The following is a 26,670-nucleotide window of genomic DNA, read 5'->3' as shown; positions in this document are numbered from 1 at the left end:
ATAAACAGGTTATTTTAACAAAGGACAATGTGGTTAAGCGCAATTGGACAGGATCTACTAGGTGTAGTTTCTGTGATCGGTGCGAGACCATTAAGCATCTCTTCTTTGAGTGTCCGTTGGCGAGAATTCTGTGGCGCACCGTGCAAATTGCCTTTAACATTACTCCTCCGAGTTCGGTCGGGTCGTTATTTGGAACCTGGCTGGATGGGATAGAGTCCGATACAGCTAGACATATTCGTGTAGAAGTTTGTGCGTTGTTATGGGAAATTTGGAATTGCAGAAATGATTTGGCTTTTAACAGAATAACTACTATTCATTTTTTGCAGGTTATATTCCGTGCTACGGCGCTGATCCGTATGTGGTCCTTACTCACTCCGACGGAGGCCAGAGAGCGTTTGGTTACTGGATCTGTCCGGCGGGAGATGATAGCGCGGGATATCTTCAACCGGTTTGGATGGCAGTCATGTAATAGAATAGGCAATTAGTTTTCCTATCTTTATTTTGCCAGCCGGTTGTGGCTTTATGGCCTTTTCTCGTTTTGGCGTCGAGGCTCTATGTGAGATCGTCTTTATTTTGTTTCAAGACTCTATGACATTGTTGAACCTATTTTATTTATTTATGTGGCCGTATGCATCGTTCTGATGCAGAGGCTGGGGAGTCCCCCTTTTCGGAAAAAAATCCAACTCCTCCCAACTAAACGAAACGGCTACTGCGCCTGACAATAGCCCAAAACAGATCAGAAACTTAGCTTAAACTAGAGTGCAGTGCATTTCCATAAGTAACTAAAACGTCGATAAAACGTCAATAGAGTATCATCGATCTCCATCACACAATTATTAAGTTCAGAAAAGAAAACGATAGTAGTACCACTGAAGAGCACTGCATTGCACTATCAAGTTTTTTGGAAAATGGTGTAGCTAGTAAGTAGTTTCTGCAGTTTCCTTCTTCTTCTTCAGCTCCATCGGGGAAGAACAGAGCTTGCCCCTTATCCTTGACGCTTCTCTCCTCCCACAGATGACGGATAGCTCCTTGAAAGAAGGAACTTGTCACCGCCTCTCACCGTTTGCCGATATTATCAACTCTAAGAGGAAGATTATGAGAATGTAAGCAACAACATGGTTCTCCAATCCAATGCATTTTTTTTACAAAAGGAAAACACACGAGTTTTTTAGAGTTAAATTATACTGCACTTAAGAACCTGTATGCTTGCACTCTCTAGCCAATGGACATCTACCAGTTTTGGAATGTATACAAAGTTCAGGCATTTTTGTTCCATAAGCATATATAGTGGCATGCAACTGAACAAATATGTGATTTGCGCATGAATCCACTAAGGTAGAAAATTTTATTGTGAGAACATGAATCATGCCTGCTAAAATGAACTTGGAAGAGTTGTCTTCTTTGTCAAAAATGAGGGTGAATAGCTCCCATGCGACGTCGTTGGTGTGAACTGTCTCTCATGCGACGTAGTTGGTTGTAATCGCTCTCATGCGACATCTTTGTTGGAAAAAATAGCTCCCATGCGACACTGCTGCCTAATCCAAAGACACATGTTTAAAACTCGAATCAGGTGAGCGGGACCCACAGCATGGGACCCACTAACTTATCCAACTCAGCATTGGTCAGGTGAGCGGGACCCACAGCGTGGGACCCACTAACTTATCCAGGTCAGCATTGGTACAAGAGGACACCGAGCCGTGCCCCGAGCCGTGCAGCACCTGAGCCCATCCTCCCCCCTCCCCCTCCCCGACCGTTGTTGTTCTTTTTCTCCGGCGACGACGCGCAGCAACGCCGTTCCGGGCCGCGACCTAGCAATGTCGAGCTCCGCTTCAGCCTCCCGCCGCTCATGGCCGCGCTATGGCGCAGTGCCCATGACAAGATGCCCTGCATGCCCACGTATCGCACCCCTGAAGCGGCTAGTCACAACGACCGACAAGAATGGCAACCTTGGGCGGGAATTCGTGAAATGCGAGAGCAAACCAGAGCAGGGAAAGGTGAGATTTTACTTCTCAATATGCCAATTTTGGTTTTTGTCTCCCAATTTCATATTTGCCCATTTTTTCCCCATCGGATTTGGGATTTAGGGTTCATCTTTCCGATTTCAGAAATTGAAGCAATGCACCCATTTTGAGTGGCTAGATGAGTACATAGAGCGGATTCAACTGGAGGGTGCATCAGGGGAGCTCGATTTACTGTTGGAGGCGGAGAAGTTGGGCAAGTTTGGATCGGGCGCATCTGGATCCGGGGCCCCTGGATCTGGCAATTCCATCGGGGGCGCCCGCCCTTCCATTGGTGCTACTGTGGGGGATGCAGGAGTGACGGCAGAGCTGAAGAAGCTGAACAAGCAGATGAAGAAACTCATCAAATTGCAGAAGCAGGGCAATTTGATGGGGCTCATGGCCGCACTTTTTTATGTTTGTGTAATTGGTCTCGCATTTGTTTATGTGATGATAATTAGTCGTAAGTGAATAGATTGGGCATCATTTGTAATCGGGATGATATGTACATTTGAATAAAAGTGTTGCGCTGTATGAATTCAGCATGTCCTCTCCACTCTGTTTCGGCCCCGTTTTTTATTTCTTCAGTTCGTCATCAGTTTCAGTTTCAGTGGTAGAGGGAGAAAAGGAAAAAAAGGTTCGTCCACAGTTGCCCGAAAAGGCCAGGCCCATATAGAAGTTAGGCAGGGCCGAATAGAACATATCCAGGCCCATTGATAAAAGGAGTGCAAAAAAAGTGCACACGGTCATTGACATCGATATATCTTTTCGGCTTTAGATCATTTCACAAATTTTAAGTTTCCTACAGTCACCTTTTTTGAGATAACTCATCTGATAATTATTTGAGATATTTTTATGCATAAGCTATTTGAGATAATTATTTGAGCAGTCTTTGTGAACCAAAAAAGTTGCAATTGTTTGGTTCTAGTTTATTTCAACCAAGCACCATTTCTTAATATATTTTTTTACTTGTGCTATGGTGTTTTCAAAGTTTTTACTCGTGTGTTTCAACCGAAAAAGGTTGTGCCCAAAAAAGAAGACATCTAGTGTGCCCCTAGTAGCATCTCCTTACAACATAGAGGGGCATCCCCTTACAACCAGGGGCGGATCCATACTTGGTCATGGGTGTACACCCAAATCTTTTGGCTAGACATTTTTATATATGGTGTATACTTTAATACATTCAGTGCCCAAATGACCTTTCTCGCTAATGCCATGTTTGGCAGCAAAAAATGACATAGCAAGCATGATTTAAACATCAAACAACACTTGCGCATGTCATCAGCACCAGATAATTAGCATTTTTCTTGCCCATTGTCTTCAAATGCATTGTATACCAACTGTATGATTATGTAGTACAGTACATAATCTTTATTGTCAATTTCTTGGTAACGTACATTTTAGATACCAGATCAATTGTTTTTTAGTACACATGGCCACATAAATAAAATGCAATGGAGAAACTTTAGGACCGAAAAAACATATAGATAGATAGTGGGGCATCGGGTACCCTAGTAGCATAGATAGATAAAACATATAGAGGGGAATCCCCCCACTACATATAGTTCATAAAACATGAAAGTAAAATAATTAAAACTAGATATATAAAAGACATGGGCACACATGCCCGAACTAACACAAACACAAACTAGAGCCCCAAACTAGATAGATAGAAGACTCGCCCCTTGAACAACTCCTTGGCCCCTCCTCCTTGCCACTCCTTGGCCCCTCCTCCTTGGGCCCCTCACTCGTCATCCTCCGGCATCTGGTAGGGGAGGGTGTGCATGCCATTGGGGTGAGGGAAGATGTGGTGGAAGTTGGTGAAGATGTTGTAGGTCGTGAACGCGATAAACTCGCATCCACACCAGAACACCTGGCCGAGGAGGTGGTGAGCGTCGTAGGGGTTGGTGAAGGTGACGTGGAGGCCGATGACGAGGCCGTTGGCGTTGCCATCGTACTGCTCGTGGAGGTGGAACATGGGCGGAGTGCCCGGAGGGAGGTGGCGGTAGCCGGCTTGGAGGAAGAAGCGAGCGAACTCTCTAGGGCCCCTCCACCTAGAGATGGCCCACACCCTCAGGCTATTCTCGACGACGACTCCGGCCGGGTACTGCCTCTCCGGCACGGTGGGAGGGCGACGGTAGGTAGGGCCGTTGAACTGCATGGTGGCTTGAGTGGGATTTGGCTCGAAAAGAAGAAGGGGAGGAGGCTTGAGAGATGAGTGTGAGAGAATGAGGAAATGGTGCCCTTTTATAGCCGCGTTGCAGCTGTGGTCAATGTGTACACGGTGCCTTCTGGATCGTTTTCTCTTCTCCGTTCGCACTGGCATAAGTAATTGCGGGCATTAATTCAAAAAACGGCGGCCAGAGCATCCAAAGAGGCACGGGCAGCACAGGCGAGTTGCATCGTTTCGTGCACTTGCATCGGCGGTGACGCCGCGTGGGAAACAGGCTCGTTCATCCGCGCGTGACACTGAAAAAGGAGCTGCACCACCGACGCGTCCGTCTCGTTCAAACATGCATTTGTTAAAATAGCTTAGATGCGACGTACCTATACGCTGCGCCCCTGCCGTGCTTTACTGCGTCGATGCGTGCATGCAATGGCGGGCTAGGTGTTCACGAGCAAAGAATAGCTAGGCTGCGACGTTGCATGGCATGCATGGGACAGGGATGGCCCACATGTCATTGACCCTCTCGCATGCAGTCCATCCCCCTCTCGACGGCCGTGCGCATGCACGCCAGGCTCTGCCGGGCCCAATCCGCTCGGCCCAACGGTCACTTAGATGATCCCCCACTCAACGTTATCTGTTCGTCAGAGAGAAAAAACGGTGGCCAATCAGATTGGAGCCCACGGATCGCCCCCACGGAATCCTTCTAGAAGGCCTATCCGACGGCCGCAGTTTGGCGTTAGGGTTAGATCGACGGTGGACGTTTGGCGCTAGGGTTACATGGGGTTTGGAGGCAGTCAATGGGGTTTTGAAAGGTTTGACCGAACATTCAAATGTGTATAACTAATTCAAAAAAAATCTAAAAAATGAAAAACCTGCGCATATAGCCTTTTTATGTTACATAGTTATGATATAAAATGATAAACTTGATCTAATGATCTTTGCTTGAAAAAACCTTGACAAATTGGACTATCTCGACTGAGGTTGCATGGAGTTCACATGAGTGAGAAGAGGGTTTGAGGTTTTGAAAATGCAAAAAAATCAAAAACATCACCTTAGCTTCATTTTAGAGTGACTAAGGAGGATCTGAAGTTATTTTTGCATTTAAAATTTTTAAACTTGTTTTATTGCTAACTTTGTATTAAAGGGTGTTTTTTCAAAAATAAATTAAATAATATGAATACTTATTCAAAAAAAGGTGAGACTTCGTATTGATCCTATATAGGTATAATATAAGCTAAGAAAATCTTTTTTGGGTGATTTTGAGAAGGTCGAAAAAAACTTGCTTAGAAATGGGGCCGTTTTCCCTTACTTTGGAGCCTGTTTGGTCAACATTGTCCGTGACTATGAGTTGGAATTCACAAAAAGGGTTGGATTTATGAACTAAAGTGCATAGTAGTACATAAAACGATGCAACATCATAGAACAAACAAATGAACTCAAAAAATATTGAAGATAGGTTCAAATTTGAATATCGGTTCAAATTTGAATTTTATTTCAAGTCAAATCAACATCATAGCACATAAGTTATGACATGAAAGAACATAAGTTTTCACATCAAATGACAACAAACTTAAGTTTTCACATCAAATTTGAATGTTTTCGACTCTATTTCTTCTACTTCTTTCTACCACTCGATTTCTTCTACTTTTTTCCACCGTTTGGTTCCACGGCGCATAGTTTGTTGATGCTGATGCTCTTGCTTTTTGGCCCCCTCAACTTTTGCACCTGACCATGTCTCACTTCTTCAGTTTGCACTTCTGCAGATTGAGTAGATGGCACACATTGTTCAACTACTTCAGTTTGCAACTCAACACTTGGCAGCACAACCTCCAAACATGGCAACATAGTTGTCAAAGCAGATTCGAATGGCAGCACAACAGTTGCTTCATCTGCAACAGTTTCAGATTGCCCTAGCGTCTGCAAAACAGATTCAGTATGCATCACATCGTCCAAAACACAAACACTTAGCTCATGTTCAGCAGTAACAGTTTCAGTTAGCTCCATATCTTTGTCACCAAACATTATCTGCTTAGTGCTCTTCCTTCTATAGCCACTGAGTCTTGCTTTTTTCACTGGCCAGCATTGTTCAACAACAAGCGGTGGGGCTTTTTCTGCATGCTTCCTCCTAAAAAATAAAGCATTTGACTTGGTTAGATACTAGAACAAGTAGCAAAATCAAAAACTTGCAAAAACAGTAACATAAACATACTTTGGCCTCTGAGGAGTGTAGATGCACTTGGATGAACCAATTCTGTGCCCAAGTACCTCACACAACTTGCACCTATTTTTGTTACCTTTTTGAGCCCTTTTGGGCTTATCATTCTTTTCCTTTTCCTTTTCCCCCTTCTTACTACAACCACCTTTCTCAAACCAAGCTTTGAATCTGCTCTGTTTAGGCCTCCCAGCCTTTCTTCTAGTGACAGGGGGACACAAGGTAAATTCTATTTCCACCTCAGGCCACTGAGATTGGTCAGTCAGTGCAGGAATTGGACTTGCATATGCAGCTTTGAATTTTTGTACTGAATAATACTCATGCAAATGTGGGTGCATATTTAACCTGGGTTTAGATGCCAAAAAAAGTATGGAATGCTCACATGGTTTTCCAGTGTGTTGCCACTCTTGGCAAGTGCACTCATGCAACTCAGTATTTACCACATGCCTCTTGCCACTCTTTGTATCTCTAACTTCAGCACCCCACAAGGAAGATTTCTCAACAGATAGATGTGAAAGATTTCTACTCCTGTTGACCACCTGTTGTACCACTGCTGGAAGCTTGTCCCCTTCCAAAATATTAGCAATTTTTCCTCTCAACTCCCACAAACGCATGATCATGATTCTTATTTGGTCCACCATGTCATGCACAGGCAAGTCTTTCAAATGCTTCACTTTGTTGTTAAAACTTTCTGCCAAGTTGTTATTGATATGATCACATTTTATGGCAGTATTAAAACCTGATCTATACCACAACAGAGAATGGTGGGTGTTCAACCATGAAGCAAATTCATTATCACTACATGATGCCAATATCTTACCAAGGTGATAGGAATGTCTCTGTCTGGTGTAGGATCTTGCTGCTGGCCACATGCGCCCAAATTCATCTCCTCTAAATTTTTTAATCAGATTCATCCACATATGTCCAAAGCACTCCCTCTGCTCAGCATGGGGGAAAACATTTTTTACTGCATTTTCCAACCCTTTACATGCATCTGTGTGGATGGCCAAAGGAGAAACTGGCCCTATGCATCTTTTCAGTTGCATCATGAACCATATCCATGATGCCTCTGTCTCTGATTGAAACATTCCTATTGCAATTGGGAACATCCAGTTGTGTCCATCTAGAGCATTGCATGCAGCCAACTGACCATTCCACTTTCCAGTCAAAAACGATGAGTCTATGCTCAAATATGGACGACAACCTGCTTTGAATCCATCTATGCAAGGCTTCAAACACATAAAAAACTTGCTGAATAAAACCTTGCCATCCTCTGTTACCTCTGTATCTATCTCCACCACACTCCCAGGTGACCTCTTCTCCACCTCTGCTTTAAAACTATACAACATCCTAAATGTATTTGCCCAGTCACCATACAATGATTTCATGGCCCTTTGTTTTGCTTTCCACACTGTGGTATATTGCAGCTGGATGGGGTACAACTTCTCCAAGTCAACTTTAAGCCTCTTTGCAGTAGTGTTTGGAGTCTTGGCTAAAATAGGAGTAATCTTCTCTGTAACCCAAAGTTGTGATGTCATCTTTGAAACTCTCTGTGAAGTGGTCATACATGTATGCTGGTGTGGTATTTGATTTACCCTTACTGTACTTCCATCAGGTTGTAGTCTGGCAGACAAGTACCATTTGCAAGGATTGCCACCACCATCATAACCTTTGCACCGAGCATAAAATTTCTTTCGATCAGTCCACATAGTCTTGGCATCAAACTCTTTTTTCACTGCATAGGTCCTGAAAGACATCCTAAACTCCTTCATGCTTGGCCACAACTTTCCCACCTCAATAACTGGGTTCTCTTTGTCATACAAACAAACCAGCTCATTATCATCTGCATCATCCACATCATCTGCAGCCTCTCTCATCAGGTGTTCTTCATCCTCATTTGCATTTCTAGGGCCTGTGTTACCTTCAGCTGGCAAAGAACTATCATCCTTCTCCTTATCTTTGTCATCAACTTGAATGCCAAACATTTCGGCCATATCAATGTCAGATATTGGTGTAATGACCAAATCTGTTTTTTCATTCAACTCTACTACATTCCAGTCAACAACAATCTTCCTAGCACCATGGGTTCCCTCCTCTCCATCTGCATCAATCCCAGTATCTTCAGCTACTATAGTCGGTTCAGTCAACAATGCCAACATCTTCTTTTGTGAAACCCACTCATCATCTTCCATCTGTGCAGCCATCTTTGATGGCACATAACCAACTCTGGAATGAGTTTGCAGATCAATTAGCTCTGCATAAAATGTTACTTGTTTGCTTGCCCATCCTCCTTGCTGATCAATTTCAGCAACCATGGATTCTCCATCTTCAATTCTCACATATTCACCATTATAGTTATCGAAACGTTGCAGAGATACCTCTTGTTCTGGACCCCAAACAATACTCTCCCCAATTCTGTCCACCAAATTGCCCACGGCCTTCTCCTTCATGATCTCCAATTCCTGGCGATCAACATCTGCAAAATCGACATCCAACCTCACGGTGGTATCTCTATCAATGTATTGGACACTGCCATCACTGAGCTTGGCTTTACAGGGAAAAAATTCCATTATAATTGCGAATGTGGTGGCAGAACCTGAACCTCCCCTGTTTTGTCAATGGCAGGCAGCGGCGGCAGTCACTACCAAATCGAGTTCGATTCTAAATCGCCAAGAAAAGAGGGTGCCATTACCGATTTGAAGCACTGTCTCCTCGGGGCAGCCCGTCTCCTCGCTCCATCTCATCTAGCCCTCGCTCCATCTCCTATCCAATCAAGCAACAGGGGCAGCATGAGGCCACAGATTTATGGGTACCCCAGATTTATTCAAAATTCAGTGGAATGGGAGTAGTGTTTGGAAAATACTCACTCGCAATAGCCGCTGCAGGGATAGGCGCTCCACCACCGGGCCGCGGAGAAGAAACAACCCCCGGATCCAATGGAGCCCGATTCTAAATCGCCAAGAAACAGAGGGCAGCATGAGGCCACAGATCGGGGAGTGGGACTAGGGTTTCGGGCTCACCTCGCAATAGCTCTGCCGCTGCCGAGAAATGCGCTCCACCACCGCGGAGAAGAAACCACTGCCGGAGAAGATGCTTACGGCGGCGCCGCTCGCCCAGTCTAGCACGGGCGAGTCGAGCACGGTCACACAGTCGCTGGTCGAGTCGTGGACGGTTGACTCTTGACTACGTGGCCATAGGTGGACCCCACCAGTCAGAGCACATAACCCCAGTGTCCTAACCAAATATCAGCCTAACGGACAGCCAACTAGCCGCGTAAATGGTGTGTCGCATGGGAGCTATTTTTTCCAACGAAGATGTCGCATGCAAGCTATTACAGCCAACGACGTCGCATGAGAGACAGTTCACACCAACGACGTCGCATGGGAGCTATTCACCCCAAAAATGAGGTTTCCTGCTCTTGTTAAATTGGAAAGAATCAGTATGTGTTGTTCAATTGTATACCTTGTGCCATCTAAATTGTCCATGTGTAGATATCCAGGTCTTCGCTATGAAGTCGCCGGTGCTGCTCTTGAAGCCTAGGCAACCAGCATGAAGAGACCTCTTACATATCCTCGCCTAGCCACAGCTGCTGCAAACTGCCCAACCCCACTACATGGCTTAAGTTCGGACAACCAAATACACGCAACTTTGTCACTTGAGGGAGGTTGCAGAGCCTCTCCAAGTCTTCACAATACGTAATAACAAGGACCTCAGAGAGCACTGGGAGGTCCTCCACCGCTTTCAAGTTGTTTAGTCCTCCTAAATTGAGCTCCTTCAAATAGGCGGTGTATTTTCCAAGCTGTTGCGGGAGATCCCTCAGCTTCGGGCAACCGTGGAGTTGCAATTCCAACAAACGAGGCAGCAGTCGCACCCTTGCAGGTTGGGCATCCTCTTTTCGAATCTCAGCAGCTCCATCCTCTCCCCATCCATCAGCAGCGGCAACTTCTTCCTCAAAAAAAGACCACTCCTCCCAGTTGGGCATATCTGTAAAGATCATCCATTCAAGTTTTGGGAAAGCAACCAACTCATCACATACAGGATCACCCTTCTTGCAACCAACAAATTCAGGTCCCACCTTGGTAACAGCATGTGCTCCATCAATTCTCAGATATTTCAAGTTTGGTAGCTGCCAGATCGGTGGAAGATGCACACATGATCGTACATCTTTGAGGATCAAGGATATTAATGAAGACAAACAGGTGGTACCAAACCAAGTGGGATACCGCTGACCAAAGAATCGTAAAATACATAGGTCTTCCAAGTTGCTTGGAGGTATTAGCTGCTCAAATACCTTCTCAACATTGCTAACATTTTCTTCAGAATATGACCCCTCTCCACTTTCAGTCCACTCTAGTATTAGAGTTTTTAGATGCTTTTTGTCCGTCAGCACTGCATTTATACTACAGTCAACCGATCTTTCCAATTTAACAAGAGCAAGAAATCTCATTCGCGACAAAGAACACAACTCTTCCAACCTCCATCCATCTTGTACAAGAGCATTATCACTTCGATCACCAACAGGATAATCTTCTAAACAAGTGAGGAACTTCAGTTTCCCTATCCCTTTGGGAACCTGATTTATTTTTGTGCCTGAAAGATTAAGACATCTTAAACCGCACAACAGGGTCATTGCCAAAGGAAGACTGTGCAGATCATCACACCATCTCAAGCTCAGTACTTGAAGGTTCTTCAAGGAGCCAATGGATTCCGGAAGGCAAGATATGCCAGTATAATCTAGATTAAGTAGGCGTAGATGTATCAATTTTCCTATATAGTCTGGGATGCTTTGCACACATGAATAATTCGGTACCAAAACACGAAGAAGCAGGAATTTCTTGAACAATGTATCCTCAATTCTCGTTGCACCCTCAATAGTTAGGAAAGTCCTCACCTTAACATCCACCTTATCCACTCTAGGTAACACCAACATATCCTTCTTAATAACAGCAGTAATACGTCGCAGTTTTGACATATTTTCACCGCTTAATAATTCAACATCTCCAACAAAACATTCTTCTCTTGATATATTTAAAGCAAGCTGCCTCAAGAGGTCATGCATTTTGCATTCAGCCTGGTTAAAACTGCTAATAGCTGGCTGGAGGAGATTCCGATGTATTAGCTCGTAGTAGTATTCTTCTGCAATGTCTTCTAGTAGTTAGCCTTGCTTCTCCTCGATGAAGCCTTCAGCAATCCATAACCAGGTAACTTCATCACGTTCAATGACTGAATCTTCAACATACAAAGCACAATAAAGGAAACACTGCTTCAAACGATGCGGTAACTCATCATAGCTTAGATACAAAGCTTCTTTTGTTTCATCCAAGAGGATGCTCTGAGAGCCAATAAATCTGCTCAAATACCTTTTCCACTCATTCTCTATTAGTTCTCTGCTTGACAAAGCACTAGCTGTAACCTTGATTGCAAGAGGAAGGCGACCACATTTATGAACAATCTCAATTCCCGTGTTTCTTAAATTCTGCACTTCTTTCTCTTCCTCAATGTTCATGCTCTTCCAAAGTAGCTCCCATCCCACCTCTACAGACATGAGATCAACTCGATGGGTATGCTCTACACCTATTCTCCTTGTAATTTGATCATCTCGTGTGGTTACCAATATTACTCCGACGGTTGTTTCGTGTAATGCAGGTCTTAATAATTCCGTCCATACATTGGAGTGCCACACATCATCTAAACGAGAAAGAAACTCTTCCCTTCAATTGTTTCTGCAAGCTTCCTCTGTAGCTCTGTTATGGTTTCACCTTGCTCATGATGCACACCAATATTCCGGAGAACCTCTTTAAGAAGGGTTATTTGATTGTAGTCTTGTGAAACACAAATCCATGCGTGCAACTTGAAGCTTCCTTTTACTTTCTGATCGCTGTATATTTTTTGAGCTAGCTTTGTCTTACCAACTCCTCCTGTTCCAACAATAGCAAGCTTATAAGACTTAATTTCCTTGTGCGCAAGCACTAAGTCCACCAACTTCTTGCTAGAATGTATGATCTCCTTCCCCACAAGGTTGGGATCAACAAGATTGGAGCTTCTTATGAGTTTGGATGTTGGACCATTTCTAGTAGACTGTATACTAGTGTTGAATGTTAAGAATATCTTGTCCTTTGAAATGTTCTCAATCTTTTTGTTGAGGCTTCTAATCCGAACAGCAACATCACGGCGTGACCAGATGTTACAAAAGCAAGAGGAAACTGAAAAACCTTTACATTCGGCTGATTTGCTTGATGATGAAGAAGGATCATCAGGAAGTAGCTTGCTTCCTTTACGTCTAGCCACATCCAGGATTTCATCAACATCATATATAACATCTCTCAATTGACCAAGCCAATTGTTTACTGCTTGCTCTTTTGTCCTCCTTTTCTCAGCATCATATATGCAACATTTTATCAGTTCTACTCGTCGCAGGACTTCTCTGAGCTCTTCTTCCACCCCAAGGATTAGGATGGCCTCATCTGTAATGATATTTTGCAACTTACTGGCACATGATCCAAGCAAAGATTCAAGAATAGCCGCCATGGATCAGACAAACTCGGCAAGGGAGACCCACCAAAAACACCACGGTGACTTGATTCTGAGAATGGCAGAAACTGGAAGCTGAAAATGGATGCATAAAGGTATCTCAGCATGCTTTCAAAAATGAGACAAGGCTCTATAGGTACACTAGAAGATATTGCTACTGAGTTTCTATTTACATTTAGAATAGATTTTACATAATGAAAGCTATGTATGTAACGTACATACAGATTCAGCACCTTGAGTAGCGCCATGTATCGAGGACTAAGTTCCTCAGCTGCCACTGAATCTTTTAATTTGATTTTTGTGCTTGCAAATTTACATGTGTTTCAGTTTTTCATGCAAAAATATTTATTTGTTTGTCTGGCCCAGTTAAGGGTGCCATTCAATGGCAGCTGCATAGCAGTCTATTGAGTCTATATATCAATCGAATCACAGAAAATGTTGCATCGAGTTATATTTCTATCTGTTATGTTACAACAGATAGATTGATCATCCAGCCAAAATTTTGTTTTTCTGATCTATCCTGTCGATGAGTAGCCCTAATGCTAGCCTAGAAATCATGAAAACTAATTTATTCGGTTGTAGTAATGAAAGTTAAGTTGATTGCAAGTCATTACCTCACAAACTTACTTTTCTAACTAGGAAAAACCATCAATAGTAAGAATCAATATGAAGTGATCATGCATCTCGAAGAAGCGATTTGCTATGATGATCAGTCCATCTCCCGACTTTTAAGATCACGCAAGACTTAGTGCAAGCTAGAATCAATCAAGATAGATGATCAAAGATTATCAGCCAATCACCAAGGGGAAACCTTGTTGCTACTAGCCTGCTACACCTGCAATATCTGGATATTACAAGCTTATCAAGTAACGCCCACTGTGTTATAGATCCACAAATGCAGAACATTGAGATCGTATACATACCTGGATACAACCGGCCGGTAACTCCACAGGATCAAATGACGAACGCAAGCAGACCAAGACGACCTTCCTCTTGGTGAAGAAGAGTAAGAACAGAAGGAACAAAGTATTCAGAAAATTGGTGAATGACTAATGGCAAAGTCGGCAGGGAATTTCTTTGGTTTGAAGCAAGCATTAGCCGCATAAAGCTAATGATGAAGAAGGCTTTGATGCTGGCTAGAAGAAAAAAGAGATGAAGATGAACATCTTTGTTTACTTGGACATGGGGCTAACTAACGATCCCTTCCTTCAAACCATTGCAGAAAAAGCAAAAGCACTCAAGGTGGCTCACCCTTTCTTTCTTGGTGATTGAACCTGATGCCTTGCCTGAGCCAGTAGCAGCATATATATACTGGAAAGCCAAGCAACAGCAAAGCATTTGGTTTGAATTAAATAGATACCTAATAAACACTGGCTGCTACAGCCCCCTCCTCTGCTTCAATTGTTAATTCATGTGTCCGGATATTCAACCAAGCAACATTAGCTCATCATTTTCAACAAGCAGACATGAACTCCCAGGAAGACCACACAGCGGCACCATATACTTTTTTTTTTGAACGGTCACCGGGGGGGAGAGGATCCCCACCTGAATATATTGCTCAAAAAGCTACCAAAGCCAAGAGTCGCCCCTTAAGCTTTGGTTGATCCAGTTTATAAGAAAAACCGGATCGAAAACCTAAACAAGTTGACCCCGTTTATGAGGGAAACCAGGCCGCGAGAGAAACAATGTGGAATCTTCACATGCCACAATTGCCAGTACAGAACTACAGACCTCTAAAGGAGATTTGCGATACAACTTACGAACGACAATGTCGTATCCATCACAGTTAATCCAAGCAGCCAATGAGGTTCAACTCGGGGCTACTACACAGTAACTAGAGCACACTTGCCAACAAAATTTGAAGATTAACTGCACTAGCTAGCTACTCATCGTCCTTAATTCTCTTGACTAGCTTGGCAGCCCACCGCCGCAGCCTTCTCTTCAGGGTGAAGCCAACCACGACGCCAAACACAAAGCTGACGCGCCGAACTTGGTGCATGTCGACAGAGACACCACCCGGCTGCAATAACATAACTTGAGTCAGGGGTTACACACTTACAGTAGAACACCTACAGGTTTACAGCAACACAAATTTTACGATTGCATATTTAACTTACTGACCAGCGACCAATGAAGATGCTCACACACTGGATCACAAAATTAATTGTGCCCACTGACAAAAAAGGACGCTACAGGCTACACACTCTTGGCTCAACAGCAACGCACTTTGCATTCAGTTCCCTGATATATATATATATATATATATATATATATATATATATATATATATATATATATATTCAGTTCAGCCTCTGTACATGACACAGTTTGTTGTAGATCTTTGGACCGACATGACACAGGTCCAGCTGCAGCATGTGTTGACACCAGATTTTGGCACGGTCAATAACTTATTTAAGATGGCCTCAAATAGAGAAGTGATCTTCATGAAAGAGTTCCGTATTGTCGATATGAACATCTTTGAAGTTTGGGTCATCGCAGTCCGATTTCATCTCGAAGACCGAAACTATGCTCAAAATACTAAGATCTTATATTCAGAGTACAGTTTGGCTGATTAAGCCCCCAAGACGACCTTAAATGGAACACGTATCTACATGGATTGTCTTCGTCTTGTCGAAACGATCGATTTTGATATAAAAATCGTTCCAATCCGAGTTCGTATGTAAAAGTTAGAGCCATCGGAATACAGCCCTGTCAGGAGGCAAAAACTGGCGCGCCCCACCAGACACCCTGTCTGATGGGTAGCGCGAGGATAGCCTGTTTTGCGCGATCGATTTGACCCTCAAGATGACTTCTGATCAAAAAACGTTCAACATAAAATTTGTTCGTCTCGTCGAAACGGTCAAGATTGCTTTTGGGCTCATTTCCATCCAAGATCGTTTACCACCACAAAAAAGACCCACAAGATGCAGCCAGTTTAAACCGAACAGTTTTGGAAAGTTCGGACAAAACCAATCCGAATTTGACTAGGGTTTTGGACGTGAATCCAAGCCTTTTCCTTGCACGGGAAGTCCAGCCGCCTCTTATAAACCTAAGGGGTGACGGCCGATTGAACAACACACAATCGATCAATCAATCTACCACTTTTTATCTTTTATCTTTTCTCCTTAACCCTAGTTCTTCTTCTTCCTCGTTTTTCGTTCGTTCTTCTCCATTGCAGGGCGGCGAACCTCGAGGTCCTAGGGGCGATCAGATCGACCTAGGGCAGCCCATAGCCGCCGCGCGCCCTGACGGGGTCCCTCCCGGGCGTGTGGGGTTTCGGGTTTACAAAAGCGCCCGCCGGATTGTCTTGCGTACCGCGCTTCCGGTGGGTCTCCTTCGACGTGAGTTGCGGTGCATCACCCTCGGCGTTGGAGGTACACGGTGACGTGTTCGTGTGCGAACACACTTTTTGGCGACTCCGCTGGGGACGAAGCTTTGAACGGTCTCCGGCCTATTCTTGCTACGAAAGGATCGTCATCTAGGGTTTGCAATCTACAAAGGTAATATGAATACCCAATTCCCTACTGTAGATGCAAATAATTCATATGGTGTTACTAGATTGTTCAATGAGTATACTCTATCGGCCAGCCCTAGTTTTTTCAATAATGCATCTAATTACGTGCCAGGGCCGATTCAAAGTAATTTGCCTGCTTTAAGTTCTTATGATACTAGTAACCTACACCATATGTATCCCAACTCTCATGCATCGGCAACCCCACAAATTGTTATGCCGATGAACAACATGGTGAGTTCAGTTAATAAATTTGAAACACCTCATGTTAGAATCTCCAATGCCATGCAAGAAAGTGTTTCACCCTTTTATTCATCGGCAAGTAATGTGCAATATACTAATCCAACCATGCCGATGAACGAGAGAATTGGCCATGCTGCTACTAGTTATTCGGCCAGTTACTCTCAAACGTCATATGCTACACCTCATGTTAGTAATTCTTCGGCACCATACACAACTGTAGATGCTCATAATTCGGCTCCACACCTTCCTGGTTATAGCCGAATGAATGTAAATTTTACAGGAGCGGTTGTGCCCAATATTGTAGAAGATGAGATAGTGGTGGCTGCATTGAAGAGTTTAGCCCAAAATAAGAGAATTAGTGCTCTTTGCCTTGAACAACATGAAAAGGGGCTATTTCCTGATTATGCCGTAATAAAAGCTAGAGTTTTGCAAGAAGATGAATCTTTGCCAATTGATAAAATTGACGAGCAAAAGGATGGTCTTACAACAATGCATATGCCTTCACCTAGTACTACATCATATTATACACCCCCTACACAATTGCAAAATTTCGGCAACACCCGTGTGTCATTGCCGAAAGAATCTAAAAGCATTGGAGGGGCAATCATATCCGGAGTGGGCTGAAATTGAGAAAAAAACTTAAAGCTAATTTTGCCGCTCGCCGTCAGAAACAAATAGAAAAAGAATCGGCTCAGATAAAAGAAGCATTGCCAATTGGTAGTATCAATGAAAAGAAGGATGTTTCGGAACATGAAAGTGCTTCGGTTAAAAAAGCCGAATCAGGTAGTATATATTCTGAATCCATCAAATCCAACGAGGCAAGCATTATTGAGAAAGGGCATGGCAAGCATAGGAAAATAATGGTGCTTGATTTTTCTGAAGTTAATGGAACCTACTTCCTGCCCTATGAGTTTCTCGCCACAGAAATTGACAAGCTTCAAGGACAAGAACAAGTAGTCGAACAAAGTTCGGCCGACAAAAATCTTCAAAGCAATGATGCACAGATTCAAGAAAAAGATGATGACAAAGTGTTGGGGAGCCATCCAAAGACGGAGCAAGATGTTCTTCAAATGGCACCACCATCATGCTCTCCCAACATATTTGAAGAGGTATGCATAGCGAGTAATTTACCTGTTTTCAGATTTGGTCGCAACTTCATTATTGATGCATCTATAAGAAATATTCTCATAAGTAATTTTGAAAGACCAATGAAGAAGGGTAATTTACTTGTTAGCAATAAAATTGTTATGGAACATATCGGTCAAACCATTGCGCCATTTATAAAAACCGATAATGACTTATTGTTACAACCAAAGCTTTCCCCATTGCTTTATCTAAACTTCATATCTAGTTGGGTAGCTTTGCTTATTTCGTACTTGGCTTGCACTTGGTCTCAACTGAGACATGTATGTTCTAAATATATTCGTTTCAGAAATTTAAAGCCAAGGTTAAATTCTATTGAGAAAACCGATTCTAATACAATATCTTATCCAAAGACATCGGAAATAGAGTGGAAAACACAATGCATAGTCGAATGGGGAGATTCCAAATCTGAACCATTCGTTTGCTTATCTCCAAAGCCGTTCAAACGGCAAGATCGGCTAGAAAACAAGAAGTATACCTTCAATTCAAGCATGTGTGATCAAATATTTGATTTGTTGCTGAAAAATAATTACATTACAATTCTTGATCACCATGTTAAGCCATCAATCCAAGGACGAATGTATTGTAAGTTGCATGATTCGTCCAAACATAATTTTGAGGATTGCAACATGTTTCGGCAAATAGTTAAATCGGCCATTGAAAAAGGACGATTGAAGTTTGTTGAAACACCAAGAGATGACCAGTCTATTCCGATTGGTCCCGATGGCAAAAGGTTTTTGCATCGGCTGCTTCAAGCCAATCCATTTAAAGAGAATGTAAAAGCTGCAGGTGATGGGATCAAGCTTTCATGTAAAGAAGTTGTTGAAGAGTATAATGAACATAATCTTGAGGGCAAGAATTTCATCGAACCTACAATGGAGACGCCAAGGACTGGGGGGCAGCACGCAAATCCAATGATCGATGAAAGCAAACCAAAAGAAAACAAAGGCCGAAATAAGCGCAAGTGTAAGAGATCAAAAATTACCTTCGCTGAACTATTGGATAAATATCAAAAGAAGAGTGAAGAGAAGAATGCTTATCGGCCAAATCATGCAAAGAAACCAAGATCACCACCAAGGCGCAAATATGAGGATCGGTATTGGCAAAGTGATAATGTTAATGCAACATATTCATATCCTTATTTTGGGCCGCCAATGCCAATGTCGTGAATACCTCCCTATGCTCATATATGTACATATTCATCATGGGACAGATATGATACAAGGGCACATTCTCCATCTTATTCTAGACCATCTCATCAATACTATGCAGCTCCAAGGAGATCAACATTTGAACAATCACGCGTCAAAGACCGTTTCAATCATAAGGAATCGGTCCAGAGCTCAAGAAAGAAGAAAGAGGTGGTAAAGCAAGTTTACCGCGTGAAAAGAGATGGTCGTAAGTGTGCTGCTTCAGATTTGATCTCAAATAACAAAGAGCCAATTAAAGTGTTGACATTGGCTACAAAAGGCAAAGAAGTGAAGCAATCAATTGATAAAAATCAAAGTGCCAAATCTGAAGAAAAGAAGTTGAGGGTGCACAAGGCCCAAAAAGAGTTGTCATTGCTTCAAACAAAATCACAGCCGGGGTGCCCACTCGGCTTATCGTATTGGCGAAAAAAGGAATTACAAAAACTTAGTGCACAACAGCTGGGAAAGAGGAACATGGCATGGGTTCCCAAGAGGATCAATCAAAACAAAACGATGTGCATGCTTCAATTGCAACAAGTACAATAAAAATGAAGAAGGAGAATGATGGAAGCAACAAACAATTAAGCCGAAGGTGTGCATCACAACATCAAAATCTTCGGTTAGCACATCATCCATTTTCTTCAACAATGCCATTGATGCCTTTTCCATGGAATTCATCCACAGGTATGATCAGTTACCCTCCATGGACTTATTTTGATCCATGGATGCAACATAATTTTCTATATGATGACAGAGTATTACCAAATCACTATACATTTGGTTAGTTACATTTTTGTTGCTAAGACAAAGGGGCCGAAATATTTTATTGCTATTTTATTTGTTTATTTCGGCTATACATGTTTTAATGGATGAATTCTACATGAACCTCATGGTAATGGCCGATACTTAACTATCGTCCTAAGAAACTATCTGATCATGGCCGATGTGGAATTCTAACACCGTCCTTAGTTCAATTGGAATCGAGACAAGGTACATGTTAAGTGATATTAGCTTTGTCTCTCTAGTACTATGGAGATTATATTTTGATGGTTCAATTTGTAGCAATGACCAAAGTGTTGGTGTTGTTTATTTATCTTCATATGGAGCTAGTTTGTGAAGCCTCATGCCGCTTAAGATATTTTTGCACAATGATCAAAGCCGAATATGCATTGTTATCCGGATTGGAGATTTGCCTTGCTATAGGTGCTATACATATTGAGGCTTCCGGTGATTCGTTATTAGTAGTGCAACAAATATCCAAGGGTTATCAATGTTTTGACGGATCACTTATAGTTTATCTTTTGGTATGTCTAGATGCAAGATTTATCTTGGGTTGCTTTGAAATTGTTCATATGTCTAGGCATGACAATTCGAAAGAGTTGGCACAACAAGCGTCCGGCTACTATGTTTACCATGGTGTATTGCATTTCTATCAATAGCCGATGCTAGGTCTTGTCAACATAGGTAAGGCTGAATCGAAGCCCACCGCTTCGGCCACTAATGAAACTTTTATGCAGGCGAAGTAAGGATTGGAGGAAGTTCATTCTTGATTATCTGCAAAATCCTAGCGAAAGGGTGAACAATATGGTTCGGAGGATGGTTTTGATCTATGGAACCTTATCACCGGATTGTTTTAGAAGCTGAGAAGTTTTCACCCAAGTTTGCGTCAAGAGGTTCAAACAAGCAATGGACGATATATACTTGTCGTTCTAAGAACATGCAAAATGGTCGATGGAGTGTTGACATAGTCCTCAAAACAAGCTATGCGGAAGTTATTTTTCGGCACACAAACTTTGCCGAAAAACAGGGGGGCATGTGTTGACACCAGATTTTGGCACGGTCAATAACTTATTTAAGATGGCCTGAAATAGAGAAGTGATCTTCATGAAAGAGTTCCGTATTGTCGATATGAACATCTTTGAAGTTTGGGTCATCGCAGTCCGATTTCATCTCGAAGACCGAAACTATGCTCAAAGTACTAAGATCGTATATTCAGAGTACAGTTTGGCTGATTAAGCCCCCAAGACGACCTTAAATGGAAAACGTATCTACATGGATTGTCTTCGTCTCGTCGAAACGATCGATTTTGATATAAAAATCGTTCCAATCCGAGTTCGTATGCAAAAGTTAGAGCCATCGGAATACAGCCCTGTCAGGAGGCAAAAATTGGCGCGCCCCACCAGACACCCTGTCTGATGGGTAGCGCGAGGATAGCCTGTTTTGCGCGACCGATTTGACCCTGAAGATGACTTCTGATCAAAAAACGTTCAACATAAAAGTTGTTCGTCTCGTCGAAACGGTTAAGATTGCTTTTGGGCTCATTTCCATCCGAGATCGTTTACCACCATAAAAAGGACCCACAAGATGCAGCCAGTTTAAACCGAACAGTTTTGTAAAGTTTGGACAAAACCAATCCGAATTTGACTAGGGTTTTGGACGTGAATCCAAGCCTTTTCCTTGCACGGGAAGTCCAGCCGCCTCTTATAAACCTAAGGGGTGACGGCCGATTGAACAACACACAATCGATCAATCAATCTACCACTTTTTATCTTTTATCTTTTCTCCTTAACCCTAGTTCTTCTTCTTCCTCGTTTTTCGTTCGTTCTTCTCCATTGCAGGGCGGCGAACCTCGAGGCCCTAGGGGCGATCAGGTCGACCTAGGGCAGCCCATAGCCGCCGCGCGCCCTGACGGGGTCCCTCCCGGGCGTGTGGGGTTTCGGGTCTACAAAAGCGCCCGCCGAATTGTCTTGCGTACCGCGCTTCCGGTGGGTCTCCTTCGACGTGAATTGCTGTGCATCACCCTCGGCGTTGGAGGTACACGGTGACGTGTTCGTGTGCGAACAGCATGACACCATGGATTCGGTGACTTGGAGCTGGTCTATTAATGGTGCTTTCTCAGCTGCCTCGGCCTATACATCTCGGTCCAGTTTGAGGCAGAACGCACTTAGGCGTCGCCACTTGCATGTGGGAGACTGAAGCTCACCTTAAAATGAACTTTTTTCCTGGGCAAGTGCCTCACGGCAAGAGGGGTTCTTCTTTCCGCGGGCAGCTCGTTGGGTGGGTTTACCTGGAAAGAGGGAAATGAGCGCATCTTCAAGCACATTGCGCATCGAGAATGAAGCTTCCCTTCCCTTTGATCGATCTGGCCAGCTTCTGCTCATGTGACTTTGCATTCGTTTTCTTTTTTTCCTTTTGCGGTATCACCGGCTGTAACACTCCCCTCTTATTGCAACGAAAAGCTACACTGACTCGCTGAGCAGCTGACAACATTTCACTAAAAAAAATGCTACAAACTTGTGGAGATTACAGTTTGTTAGTGAGCGCAACTCGGTGATTAACTTTAGTCCTAAGCACAAGATGATTTGTTCATGTGTTGTCAAAATATTTCAGGATTTTTTTGGGGCAAAAAGGAAACAGAAGAATTTTTGACTTATTTAGGAAACTGGCCGAAGTAGTAAACAAATACAACCTCTGTTCTTAAATGTAAGTCGTTTTGGCAGTTTAACCCGCTGCCGCTTTGACCACAGCCAGCAGTCTAATTAATTTAATATAATACGTATCCAATTCCTTGCAACCAAATGGGCACTGCGCTTAGCATTAGCCAAAAACAGAGTAAGTGCAGCGCATGCCCATAGCTAATTAAGACGCAGATGAGATGCATCGATCAATCGCCATCATACACTAGTAATTGGTTCTGCTCCCAGAGCTCACCAAACAGCCACCGCATACGCCGTGCCGTGTTCAGTCCGCATACGCCGGTCAGTTTGGCAACCTCGTCGTCCACCACTTCCTGCAACAACAGGATACATGCACTATTGTCGGTTACGGTCTACAATCCGGTCTACAACCAGGGGTATGTATCTTTCTGATGCAGAGACCGGAGATATCCCTCTTTTCTAAAAAAATAAAAAAAATAAAAAAAAGTTCAGAGACAAACAAAACGAAATTCATCTTCTGCATTCAAAGGACGAAACTGTGTCGCACAGGTTCAGTACAACAAAGGACTCCGGCCCTAAAATTCAGATAGAAATAAAACGAAATTCATGGGTTACACATCAATCACGCGACACATTTTCAGTACAGGAAAGGCCAAAGGTCTCCATCCCAAGTTCAGAAGAAGAAAACTACAAGATGAAATTCGATATATACATCTCACGGCACTTGCCCCAAGAGAAAGAAACATGACTGTCGGTGAGGACGACACCTATGGGATCAATGGAATCCCTACTGTGGTCGGTGGGCGCGGGGTTGTGAGAAGAGCGGGTCTAAGAGCCAGCACAAAGGTTGTTTACCCAGGTTCGGGCCGCGGGGATCGCGTAATACCTGGTCCTGCTTTGGTGTGTATTTCAGTGTTCTTGAGCTAGCTATGGTGCGTGATTTTTCTCAAGGAGCCGAATCCCCCTCCAGTGCGCCTCGAGCCTCCTTTTATAGTCGAAGGAGGCGCTACAGTGGCACACAGGAGGTGGAAAGGATACAGTGTACAAGTTTATCGCTTGCAATTACGGGACAAAACGCATTAAATGCGCCCCTGAGGTGTCCCCTCACTTTATTGCCGCCTCGCCCTGCTCCGACATGCGTCCAGGCCAGCGAGGTGGGCAGCGCCATGTAGGCTGGCAGGCTGCTGAGATGGCGCGGTGGCGGCGTCTTCACTAAGATCTGCAGGCCACCACGCAGGTGCTTGCTGAGTTGACTTCGGGACTGCACGTCGCCACGTAGGTGCCCGCCTGGCTGGCTGGGCTGGCAGCTCATAGGAACGGCGGTGGGGTCTTGGTGCGTGCGGGCCTGGCCGCGGCCCTGTTGATGTCTTCGGCAAGGGTCTTGTCGCGGCACTGCGGTCGTCCCCGGCAAGGATCTTGCCGGAGGCCTCGTGGATTTCTGGCAAGGATCGTGCCGAGGATCGTCATCTTTCGGTTCTCATCTGATCTTGCGTGTTTAATGATCTTCATAAAGATCTGCATGCCACCATGGAGGTGCCTCCCGAGTCTTGGTTCCAATGTTGTTGATGATGTTGGAAACCTCGGGCTCAAGGGTGGCACGCCTTGCTGGTGTTGGGCGAGTTGCCCCGGCAAGGCCCTTGCCGGGGGAGTCCACCTCGCCCTCTTGCTCTTCGTGTCTCTGTCTTGGTGTTGCCTTGATTGTCTCGTGGCTCCGGCCTCCCTCCTTTGCCCTGCTAAGTGTGGCCGCAGGCGCGGCTCTGACTGCCCGTGCACAGGCAAAGGGGTGCAAAGTAGAGCCCCTACTTCTTTACACCGACAGGAGCCCCCGGGTCTGGGCCACTCATAAGCGCGACGCATTGTTGGGCTAGGCCCAGAACAGTGCGCGGGCAGGCGGGGCCGATTTTTACCGTGGTAACCCCTTCGTCCGTTACGCTTCCCCATGACTTGTGTCGAATGCGTGACGTGGGGATCGTGCGTGGGGTGATCGAAGCATTGCTTGCGTCATCCTGCGGTGAATAGTAAAGAGGCGGCTTGCGTGTCCCTTTAAGACTGCAGGGCCGTTGCTCATTTACTCCCTCCGCCTTGGAACCGTCGTTCCACATTTCCCACTACCCAGGCCCCTTGCGCCACGTACGCCGCATGCACAGCGTGGGGTAGGTGACAGGCGCATGGAATACGGGAAGACGTGCGCGTGGGTCGATACTTACGCGCCTTCAATTGGGCGAGGAGGGCGGTCAATGGCCTGCTTGCTGCCACCTTAATGAGCCGGGTTGGCTGGGAGAGGCGGCCGAGCCCCGATCCCACCCCTTTATATGGAGGGGAGGGGGAGGGACGACACCTCTCAATATTTCTCCATCCGCCTCCTCCCATCTTGGCTTCTTTCTTCCTTCTGCTATGGCGAGAGGGCACGCTGATGCTTCGACGGTGGCGGCGAGGGTCTCCGCTCGACAACGCGCCCCTCCTCCCCAAGAGTTCGTGGCGGCAGAGCCGGCCATGAGGGGAAGGGGGAGGGGGCGAGGCCGAGGTCGTCGTGGCGCTCGGGAAAGAGGAGGACGGGGCGGCGCATCGGCCTCACCTCCGCCAATGGTCCCTCCCCCAATGGAGGGCCACGTCAGGGACTAGCCTCACGAATTCTTCATCAGGCTGCACCGGCCGGCGCATCATCGTCTTCGCCTCCCTACTCCGTTTGCTTGGGAGATGGAGCTCGACCCGCCGCAAGCTCTGGGACTACATATGAGGGGCTTCGGGAATAGCGGCACATGGGCCGATGTTGATTTCCCAGCCCCTCACGTCATGTATCTCCGTCGCGGGTGGAAGACTTTTGCTCGCATCCACAGTCTGACAGCGGGGCTTGTTATCTATTTCAAGCTAATGGAGAATGGCCTGCTCTCCGTCAAGGTCTTTGGAGACTTTGGGACTCGCCTAAAATGCTGCGTGGAGAGCTCCTCTGATGACGAAGACTCTTCCTCGAGCGAGAGTGATGAGGAGGAGAGCGACAACGACGACGAGGGTAGCAGGCGGGAGGATGACGGGTCTGACTAGGCATCAGACGCACCGTCCCCGGGCGGTGCCAACAGCAGCAGCATCTGCACCGGGCCCCTTCTCCCGATGGGGCCGGCTCCTTGAACTTCTCGGGGTCGCCTCATTGGGCGGCTGGCGTGGGAAGGCCGGAGAAGGCGAAGAAGGCGGGTGGCGGGCCGTCAAGTCAAAGTACGATGGCACCGACGCCTTCATAGCGTATTGGCAGACCACTGCCTCATCTTCCAGCCCTTCTCCCGGCACCATCATCACCAGCCCTCTCCTAGGCGGCCGCCGATATGTTCTCATGGCGCCTTCTGCTGCTCGTACCTCGCCTAGGCGCTCCTCTTTCCCTCTTGCCTTCTTGTTCTGTTTCCTGAGGAGAGGGACAAGAAGGGGATTGCGGGCACCTTATCTCTTTTTAGTTTGTAAGCCTACGGTCCTTAGCTAAATTTAAAACCTGTAATCCCCTTGCTCATGTTTGCATTCCGTATGAACTATACATGTATGGGGCGTATTAATGAAAAAGGGTGCTTGCCGGGTTCTTTGTGTGTGAGCGAAGCCCATATCAAGGAACGAATCCTTGTTATTTTTAATATAAACATTGTCATCCGGCAACAAACCTTGCCGCTCCCTTACTTCATTCGACTACACTCACGCCCTTCGACGGAGACAGGGGTGAAGTAGGGTTAGGCCCTATGTTTGCTAATTCCTTGTCACCGCGGCTACAACCAGATTCTGACCCAAGGGAATAGTTTCTTGGGTGCGGGCAAAGGGGAGCACGGTAACCTAGGAACAAAACAAGGTTTCATACGTCCCAATTCCATACGGAAATGCAAAATAGGGGAAGAAAGACTTATCTGAATTTGCAGCCTCCCCGGCAACCTTGGCTTGCCGTGGGTGGACCCTTGTGTCTTCAGCCCCCGGCAACCCTGGCTTGCCGGGGCCGGAGCGCCGGCTCGTTCTCTTTCTTCCACGTAGCTCAGCAAAAATGCCCATGTACCCTGCGAACCAAAGAGGACGAAAAGGAACATAGAGACGCAGACTCGACTTCTATGCTAGGGGTTAGTCGCCACTAAGCACTATCAATCCTAGCCGAGGGAGAGACTCAACCTAGCATGCATGCTATAACTTAGGGCGCCAACGCTTTGTTTATTTATGCTCAGGGTCTGCGCCTGGCTTTGTACAGAGGGTTACATGCCTTGCCGTCAAGGCTTGTAC

At 45.1% G+C, this 26,670-nt stretch overlaps 1 protein-coding gene, 1 long non-coding RNA gene and 1 pseudogene across 2 annotated transcripts; 1 reads left to right on the top strand and 2 right to left on the bottom strand.

Annotated features, from left to right (window-relative positions):
• Nucleotides 1–1,727: 1,727 nt before the first annotated feature.
• LOC119280788 lies at nucleotides 1,728–2,489 on the top strand. The gene is made up of 2 exons (XM_037561512.1): nucleotides 1,728–1,994; nucleotides 2,106–2,489. Exons 1-2 carry the CDS (start codon nucleotides 1,815–1,817, stop codon nucleotides 2,466–2,468), a joined length of 543 nt encoding a protein of 180 aa, XP_037417409.1. The 5' UTR covers nucleotides 1,728–1,814; the 3' UTR covers nucleotides 2,469–2,489.
• A 6,465-nt stretch (nucleotides 2,490–8,954) lies between these two features.
• LOC119280787 lies at nucleotides 8,955–9,362 on the bottom strand. The gene is made up of 3 exons (XR_005138177.1): nucleotides 9,244–9,362; nucleotides 9,069–9,139; nucleotides 8,955–8,983 (listed from the first exon to the last, which is right to left on the bottom strand). It is a non-coding gene; the product is annotated as an uncharacterized LOC119280787 (long non-coding RNA).
• A 486-nt stretch (nucleotides 9,363–9,848) lies between these two features.
• The window catches only part of LOC119279290, a 34,614-nt pseudogene continuing 17,792 nt past the window's right edge, over nucleotides 9,849–26,670 (bottom strand).

Source organism: Triticum dicoccoides, chromosome 3B (genome assembly GCF_002162155.2).
Source record: "Triticum dicoccoides isolate Atlit2015 ecotype Zavitan chromosome 3B, WEW_v2.0, whole genome shotgun sequence".
NCBI classification, from domain to species: Eukaryota; Viridiplantae; Streptophyta; class Magnoliopsida; order Poales; family Poaceae; genus Triticum; species Triticum dicoccoides.
The sequence above is the reverse complement of the archived record's forward strand: the minus strand, read 5'-3'. Positions and strand labels throughout refer to the sequence as shown.

What these genes read in the sequence shown, in the direction of transcription:
- LOC119280788 (XM_037561512.1), top strand. Translation starts at nt 1,815, where the DNA reads ATGTCGAGCTCCGCTTCAGCCTCCCGCCGCTCATGGCCGCGCTATGGC. An exon ending in GCAAACCAGAGCAGGGAAAG is followed by an intron (nt 1,995 to 2,105) that starts GTGAGATTTTAC and finishes TTCCGATTTCAG; the next exon opens with AAATTGAAGCAATGCACCCA.